General features: G+C 39.6%; 1 protein-coding gene across 1 annotated transcript; it reads right to left on the reverse strand.

Annotated features, from left to right (window-relative positions):
• Positions 1–516: 516 nt before the first annotated feature.
• LOC136471076 (uncharacterized) lies at positions 517–3663 on the reverse strand. Its single transcript, XM_066468810.1, has 3 exons — positions 3262–3663; positions 1806–2058; positions 517–1125 (listed from the first exon to the last, which is right to left on the reverse strand). The coding sequence occupies exons 1-3, from the start codon at positions 3358–3360 to the stop codon at positions 809–811; spliced, it is 669 nt and encodes a 222-aa protein (XP_066324907.1). The 5' UTR covers positions 3361–3663; the 3' UTR covers positions 517–808.
• Positions 3664–9626: the final 5963 nt, after the last annotated feature.

Genomic DNA, 9626 nt, shown 5'->3' on the forward strand with positions numbered 1-9626 from the left:
ATCAGGATGAGAATAATGAACTGCTTTTTTCCCCTTTGTTCTTACAATTTTTGTCGACCGCTTTGCGTATATCATTCGGACCAATCATTGAGCTTAATGCAGATGGTAGCAAGAATTTACCGCCTGCTCATATGGCAAAGGCATCAGGGAGGTGATGATATGAATCAATGGCACATGGCCACTTCAGTCTTGCTCTTGTCCCTGCTGTTTTTTCAGTCTCTCTTCTCCGGTAATTCTTTTTGCGCAACCTTTTCTAAACTTATTTTCAAATGATTTTTTTTGTACAACCTTCTGTAAACTTATTTTTTAAATGAAAACAGAGCAGGTGATTCCCGCTGTTTGGATTTAAAACAATTCTCGGTTTTCAGAGATGCATACATTTTATATTTTTATATGAGCATTAAATTCTGTTATTAAAAAGAAGCATATATTGTTAATTTTTATATAAATATGTGATAAAACTCGTGGCAATTAATCGGTTATGTTATCAATAAACCAGCCATGGTAATAATACAATAATAATGCAAAGGAGTTTGAAACTAGGGCGTTAAGATGTTATAAATCCAACAAGTTACATCAACTAATTGGATGTCCATCTAACCAGGTTCTCTTGAAACATGAGAGTCTACTGACACAGATATTACTGGGGAAGATCAGCACTACACCAGGAGGTATCATGCTAAGCATAATCAGTTTTTTGTTTTCAACTAAAGCAGCCAGCTACTTCTACACAGCTAGGGGAGGCCTATTAGAGGATTTCTTCATCCTTGGTGTGACTCAGTAGTCGGTACACAGGGCCTCCCATTTGTTACCTTGACCACATAACATGGGCTGCTGGATTTGGTAACGACGATGGGGTCATACAATGTTGCCACTGGCCAAGGTTCTCACCATTGAATCCGCCGGAAACTGCTTCGGGTGTTTCCTCGACATCCATAGAAGTTACTTCAGTCTCATCAGCCTCCATAGGTACTTCAAAATTCTGTGTGCTCTCTGGCTCAGCAGCAACCCAGTCTGATCTAATAGACACTTGTGGTGGTATCCAAGGAACTAAAGCCAAGCTGTTCCTACGCTCAGGAGATTCACCCTCCATCTCATGATAGTTCGCTTGATTGAAAGCATGGTCTGAAAAGTGAAAACAGCAAAGAAACTTGTGAGTTGTTATAATTCAGAACATGTATAATTGGAAAAATATGCTGCATGTGACGATGGCGCAAAGTAGAAGCCAATGAAAAAGCTCTACAAGAAGACAGCAGAACCAAAGAAAATAAAAGGAGGAAGATAATCGTTGGCAAGTAAATCACGCTAAAAATCATGACATGGGTCATATTCTGCACATCAAAGAATGCAGCACAACTACAGCACTAGACAAAGGACACACCAAGTGTTCACCCACGCAAATCACAATGTAAGCAGGTGATGTCATGGCTAAAACATATCATCTCATGCCCCTAGGCCAACAGGCATTTATGCTTCCTGTTATATTCACCAACTAGCTGCATGACACAACTAAATAGTAGACTCTTTGCAGTTCTGCATACAACTTGCTTAAAGTATCAGGAGATAGGTTTGGACATGTCATTGATATAGAAGTTAACAAAAAATCTAAATAGGTTAGTTTATATTTGCACAAGGAACACCCAAATACTTAGGTAATGACAATACATGTACTCATACAAGTTCTGGATATACATTTGACACTTAGAAAATCTAACGAAATGCAGGATCAAAATAGCAAAGGTTCATAGGAATAGTGAATTTAAATATAAATGGCGACTAAAGAAGGTTGGTCACGATGTACTTACTCTTTAGACCACGTATCAAGTCTGAACTCACTATGAATGAAGAGCTTGAGATGCCAGGACCAAATGGTGGGTTATCTACTGGTTTGTATAAAACAAGTGCCATGTCCTCACTAGGCACATGATGTGTTAGACCTTCCATCATGACTTCCACACTGGGTATGTCAACACCGCTATCGATTTTCTCTCCCAGCATCTGGAACGACATGGAAGGAGCAGGTGGTTCTTCTTCCATAATTGGTGGGAGCCCAGGGTCCTATAAATAATAAGCAACACTTTATTCAGAGAGGTATTACAGATGCAATAAGTATTCTGAATAAAGGCTTCCAACGAATGGAAAACACCAAAATGACAGAATGCTTAACTATATGCACAACAAGACATGCAGTGAACATGCATGATAAACCTTGCTTATCTATACACAGTGGAAAATTGCAACATGTATGGTTTTTCCTTCTTCACTTGAAGTGATCAAACAGAAAGCAGGGAGCTACTTTGCTAGATAACATCAGAACAAGACTGTCACAACAAATGCATAGAAACGTAACCTCGCTACATTTCTACACCAAAGAAAAACTCCAACAAAAGCAACAACAACATAATCTGGCAATATCTGCATGTAAACAGAACAGGCATCCTAGGCTGACCTAGGAAAGGACTACTGATTTCCTGATTACATAGGCTCTTTGCAGAAAGGCATTTTCATTAACTTATTCAGTAGGAAGTTAGTGACAGAGCAGATACTGCTGAGTAAACTCATTCTAGTTAATACTCCCTCCGTTTCTTAATATAAACCATATAGTTTTTAGCACCAATATTAACGCACGGCTCGGGGAAGGATGTGAGACCGAGGAAAAAAAGAAAAATCAGGCCATCTTCTCTCTCCCAATCAGATTGCTTCCTAAATCTAAGGGATTAGTTGAGGCATGTGCTATGTACGGTGGGAAGGTTTCCAAACTAATCGGTGTGGGAGCTGATACGTACCTATATTTTGGAATTTTCTTTAGAAATCTATGGCTTATATTAAGGAACGGAGGGAGTAAGAAATAAGAAAACGGTATAGAAACTGGAAACAGATCTGACAGAACATCAATTGAATCTATTCTGCCGAATTGCATGAAGACGCTTTAATCAAATAGCCACTTATACAGGCAGGTCACCGACATGACAGCAAGTATTGATAACCATCAAGTGCAACATATAGTTGAAGCAACATATTCCATTTTTTTTCCTTAAAAGGAAGGAATTTTACTGTATTTGCTAACATGTAACCGCTCCCAAATCCCTATAATCAACCACCCTAGTTAGGCGTCCACCAATCATCACTAATTAAAGAGATGAACTCGCAGGCACAGTAGCAGCAAAAGATTAGGGCAAAAGATTGCGCCAGCAAACCAGATAAGAGCCCTCATCAATTAATAGAAGCCTAAAAAAAGGCACAAACAGCTCACCAACTCACCAATCTGCGGCTCTTGGCAGCGGGGCCGGAGAGGGAGAAGTCGGAGAGGCCGTCCACCACCTGCTCCAGCTCCTTCCTCTTCCCCGCGAACCCCACCATCGTCTCGCCCGAAACGAGAAGGCCCCGCGCCGCGAAATCCGGCCACGAACTCCGCAGATTCGGAGATTCCTACTCCTACAGAACCCCGCTCCGGGCTGCTGCTCCGGAGTGATGCTGCTTCCGCTGTCCCCGCCGCGGCTCGCGAGGGCGGCCGGTTGGGGGTCTGCTTTGCGTGCCGCGGGAGGGATCCTCCTTGGGCGGGGAGGGTTTTCGCACTTCCGAGTTCGCACGCTCCGCCTGTGGTGCGGGGGGTTCTGCTTCTGCTTGTTTGGAAAGCTTGCCCGCTAGCTCGGTTGGTTGGTTTGCGCTGCTGGAAGGATGGTTCCAGAAAAACGCGGTGGCCTTGAGCCCCTGGTCGCGCTTGCAGGTGGGTCGGATTTGCCTCCCTGTTCTGAGGGATGGCTCGATGAGTACTGACGTTTCACCGTACACAAATTGACAATTTCGGGCCTGTTTTAGACTGGGTTGGCCTGTTTAGACTGGGTTTGGAATCAGTATTCGGTACCGTAACATTTTTTGTTTGTATTTGACAATTATTGTTTAATCATAGTTTAACTAGGCTCAAAAAATTTATCTCATAATTTACAATTAAACTGTGTAATTAGTTATTTTTTTATCTACATTTAATACTTTATACATGTGTCCAAAGATTTAATGTGATGGAAAAAGAGTGAAAAAATTTACAATCTAAACAAGGCCTGGATTGATCTGATCTGACTTCGCGGTCCAAATTCTAACTAAAAACGTGTATACATTTAACATTTAGTTATCTGAGAAACATAAAAATTATGATTCCTTAAAATCGTCATCTAAAGATGGCTCAATTTAGTTATTTATTATAGAACTAGTATAGATCGAGTAGCTGCTATACTTAGATTTTTCGGCAGTATGCGTAACCTATTATTACTTACAAATTTACAATAGATGATTATTATTACTCTTATGATAAAATGATAAAAATAAAACTTGAGACCGGACATGGATATGGTATGAGTATTGGTGGACGCGACCAATAGGACTTAGCTTGGTTACACTATTTTTTCTATCCGTATCGACTAAGGACCGTACGTTGCTAAGGATGGTAGTTAGATCACATATTTTTTATCATGGGCACATACTTGCTTATGAGAGCGGGAATGCTCGTTACGTTCTTGCCGAGAGTTCCGGCTCTTTCCGGACCGACTAATTAGAGGCGGGAAAAGGTAGAGGTCTAAGCATCATGTTGAGACCGAATCACCGTTTTTGTGAGACGGTATGACTTGGCTATGGTCTAGCACCGTAGTAAGAACTGAAAGATGATGAAATGATTCTGATTGCTCAACCATTGCTTGAAAGTAGATTAGGTGCGCTAATGATGTAACCATGACAGCTAATAAAAACATGATCATAAAGATGTACTACTAGTAATGCTAAAAGGACATTGATGTCGTCTAGAGGGAGGTGAATAGGCATGTTTAAAAACAAACTTGAGTAGAAGTTAAACTCTGGGTGCGGCACTGCCTCCCTTAAGTGCAGCAGTGCCTCACTCAGACTGCGACACTGCCTCACCTCTGCAAAGAATTCAACACGGACCAAACTTGGTGGAGATGTGATAGAGATGTCCAGTGACAAGTTCACTAAGTACCTACACTCACAAACACTCACAACCAAGTAAATCGAGTGGAACATAAATAATGCAATTCAAAACATAAAGAGAGAAGACACACGATTTATCCCGTGGTTCAGCTCGTCACTAAGACTTGCTTATGTCCACGTTGTTGAGACAACCACTAAGGCTTGGGCATTGCAACCCTTATCCTCGTTCTCAAGTCAAGAGAGTGAACTCTTGAGATGAGGGGTGATTTCACTAGCTGCAAGAGATGATACAAACTTTTCCGCTGCTCTCCACAAGCATGGGAGCTCGTCGAACGACGTCTAGCCGTCTAGGAGGCTTCACCTCCAAGAGTAACAAATGTGCAACGAAGATTGACAAAACCCAACAAGTGTTAAGGTTTGGCTTGCTCTAATGAGCTCTCTAACACTTAATCAATCGCTAATCACTCACTCTCACAAAAAGAAGGGTTAGAGAGAGCTCACAAATGGCTTGGGAAGGGTTTGGAATGTTTGGAGTATCAGCAGCCTCAACAGGAGACGTGGGATGGGTATTTATACCCACCCCAAACAAACTAGTCGTTGCAGTTCAAAAACTAGCCTTTATGATCTATAAGGTGCGGCACTGCCGCACTTGACGCGTGGCACTGCCTCAAAAATTCGCGGCACTGTCGTAGCTCCCTGAAACAACACAGGTCACCTCACGAAAAATGCCATAACATTTTACTCTAAACTCTGTTTTCAGTGATCTTAGACTTTTCGAAAAGCTTGTTTCAAGGGCTAACAAACCCAGCAGAGAACAAGCTCCAAGATCAACTAGTGCATGTGCAGTACTAAGTGTTTTATCTTATATTAGCACTTGGGTTCGGTTAATTTGAGCATTTGAGACTTGTCTAAGATTCGTATTGCACCCCCCTTGATAGTACGACATACATATACTCAAGATCAAGAGAATATAATCATTTCAACCACTTAAGTCTTCAATATCTTCATATGTTATTTCTTCTCAATATCGCTTCATGAGGGGTTACAAACAACTTTGTCTCATCTCTTTGAGCAAACACACCTTGAGCATGTGACTTGAACCATTTTCATACACATGAGTTCACCCCAATGGCTTCAAGTCACTTTCACTAGCTAATGATTTGATTCTCAATATAATATGACTCCTCATAACTTGATTAGTTTCTCGACTCAATGCAAGTACTATATTCTTCACCTTAGCCATGGTACCTCGGTCCTCAAGCCATAGCTTGCCCTTCACCTCTGCTTAGTCCCTCGAAGCCCTTTCCTTGGTATCTTCACCTTATCAAGCCATATTCAAGTCACATCATATTAAGCATCCATTAAAAAATCATTTCTTCAATATTATGATCCTTGCTTAAATATCTTCTAGATATGAATGTTGAGATCAATCAAGCTTCAGTTTGACTCACATAGAGACGTATATATATCAACATCAATATGGTCAAGCCAATTCACGATTCCTTATATCCTCTTCATTTTGGCTTGACATTCCTAACACTCACTTTAATCTCTATCTTTATACTTCTAGCTTGATCAAATCAATGCAAAGTGATTTTCCAAATCTTTATCCATACAAGCAAACCAACATAGAGACCGACTTATATTCAATATAAGTTGTATCCTTTGTCATTAGACTTTTGCTTAGTATTTCTTCACTTATGCATTCTTGATTTATTCTTCAATACTTGATCAAAGCTAATCCACTATCAAATTCTTTTTGTTCATGCAAAATAAGCCATTATTGAGACCAATCTAAAATCATCAACTCATGTCTCATTTACCATTTGCCAAATATGCTTGCTTTCATATGATGCTATGATATCTCACAACATAGAAGCCATTTTATTGATTCCATTTGCATTGTTGTTTTTTGCTTGAACTAGATTGTTCCCATAAACTCCCAACACAACAATACACAATTTTGGTCTTCATTTCAACGTTACGTGGAATACCATCAAGCTTGCCTTCTTATTGAACCTTTGATGCATCTTGTTATGCAATATTCATGTGTATGCAATATACTTAATTTTCTATTTAACACTTAACAAATTTGTTAGACCTTTAATTGTGTTGTCATTCAATTCACCAAAACCCACTAAAGGACTAGATGCACTTTCAAATGCTTTTCGCAAATGAAAAGAAAACAACAAACCATATAGCCTATCATATCCTTTGGAGTCGGGAAAACTATTCCCACTAGTCGGGTAAGTCTTGCGAGTACATTGTGTACTTAGGGTTTATTTACCCCTGTTGCAGGTGCGGCTTGAGGAGTGGCTCTTATGTGGAGGATTCTTTTGGTGGGCACATATAGGATCCTCGTATCGCGTCGCTAGTTGTCTATTTTATTTCCACTATTTAATTTCCGCACTCTAAACCCTGGTATTGTAATAAATAATTTTCGAAGAATTCTTGTTGTATGAAATTGACTAAGTCTTGTAAACTCGTACTCATTATTGGATTCTGGATGTAAAACATGGATTGTTTTGAGTTCTCCTTGGGGTGTGCTCGATAGAACTGTCTGATGTAGCTTACTTTCGGGGTGCTTAGTGCCTAGTGGAAGACAAGCGCCTTCGAAAGTGTGTTATTGCGGGCAGTTCTGCCACACGAACCATTGGTGATAGCTATCACCATCGTTTTCAATGATACAGGCGGTGATAGAGGCGTTAGTGATATGTCAATCTGTAGTAGTGTCCGATCGACTACTTCCTGGCGACCTTTTGTTCCTATACTTCTTGGCGTCTCTGTTGATGTGATTGGCAGTGCAACCTTTTTGCACGACACCCAGCGGGACTACTACACCAACAAAGGTTGTGTCAACTAACAGAAATGGCTCTGGTGCCACTAGGTGTGCTACTGTAGCTACTCGTGTTTTGTTTACAGTTGTTAAAATTGTGATCAATAATAATGTTCGTTAACTTGTTTGTGGTTGGATCAGACGTGCACTTGCTTGAATTTGCCTAAAATTCTAGCAAGTATCATTGGGTCGGATGCTCCTACAAACATGGATCATATCATGGATGATTGGTTCATCAACAATGGAGTTAAATAGAGAAGAAAAACTTTAATTGCATTACCGTTGATGATTCTTTAACTTGTATCTATACATTATCATGAATTACATTAACATATAGATATGAACCAAAAGCTGATTCACTTTCCAACTAAACCTATGTCAAGTTGGTTAACTCAAGTGAGGAGTGACAATAAGAAGGTGAGCTCTAGCGGTCGAGCTTGATAGCGATCGGCAGAGACACAAGGGTTATGCGACGAATTGCTCCAACCTTGATGAGATACCATTAACATCGAAAACCTGATTGGGGATGGCACTAAGGCCAGTCTCAGTAGGAGTTTCATCTGAGTTTCATTTCATTAATATTGTGACACGTCAATAAATTTGATGACTTGGTATGTTAATTGTGATGAGAGAGATAGAGAGAGTTTCATGGAGTTTCATCATCATGAAAACCACTGGCATAGCTACCAACGCAAAAACTGATGCGGCATTCTTGGTAACTATGCTATGAAACTTGCCACTGAAACTGACCTAAGATAAATATGGTACATAGGTTTATAGTATACTAGGTGAATACCCCGCGCGTTGTCGTGGAAATTGCTGATGATTTGAAATAAAATTACTTATACAAAGGGATCAACAATTATAAGTTAATGTTAGTGGATGACGTGGCACACTGATGTGGACAACTAAATGCATGTTAGTGGATGACGTGTCTTGCGGACATGTAGATCATAATTGCAAATGCTAGTTGGTTATAAATGCATCGGATAGTGGACTGATTAGGTGTACAACTTACATATTTAAAGAAATAGCTAGTGGGGTTTAGCTTTATAAAGTTTATAGATAATCTATGGCAAGTATATAATTTATAGCAACAAAAGTTTGTGCATCAATTAGGAACCAATTCTAAATACAAATCAGACATAGCACCTTTTATACTATAAACTCCTTATATGTTAGGCTGATTAAAATAACAAAGTTAGAATTTTGAAATAGCTAGGGAGTAGTGTTAGAGGATTATGAGTCTAAAGTGTATCTGTATCTCTAATTATTGTAGACTCTAGAAGTTATACTTTTTTGTTATAAAGAACACTAGGTAGAATGCCTGTGCGTTGCTACGGAATTTGAATGAACACTGCGTGAATATATTATTAGCTGTACAATTTTAATACAAACACAATGTACATATACTTTAGATAATCCATGTATATATTTAGTTTGATTGGAAGATGAAATAGTACAAAACATGTGGCGTGTCAGGGTGTGCTCATTAATATGGAAAAGCTTACGGTCAGGGACATAAAAGTCAAAGGTGTGGGCTCAGTTGAATATTTCTAGAAGGTTTTGGGGATTATTCATAAGACTCCAAGCAAGACACAAGAAGATAGAGAAATATTACGACATTATTGGGGGTCTAACTGCAAAAGTTACATCGGTGAAAGATGCCCCCCTCATTATCTTCTCCGCACTCCTCCTGCTTCCATTTGCCTCGTTGCTCATTGGTGCCAGGGGGGTTTTCTATCTCCTTATTTTGCCCCACTTGACTTGTGGGAATTTTTTTTTATTTTTAACATTTTTAAAACTATTTTTAATTCCAACACTATTTTTTTTCAAATCTAACACTTTTGACCGC

This window comes from Miscanthus floridulus, chromosome 8 (genome assembly GCF_019320115.1).
Source record: "Miscanthus floridulus cultivar M001 chromosome 8, ASM1932011v1, whole genome shotgun sequence".
NCBI lineage: Eukaryota > Viridiplantae > Streptophyta > Magnoliopsida > Poales > Poaceae > Miscanthus > Miscanthus floridulus.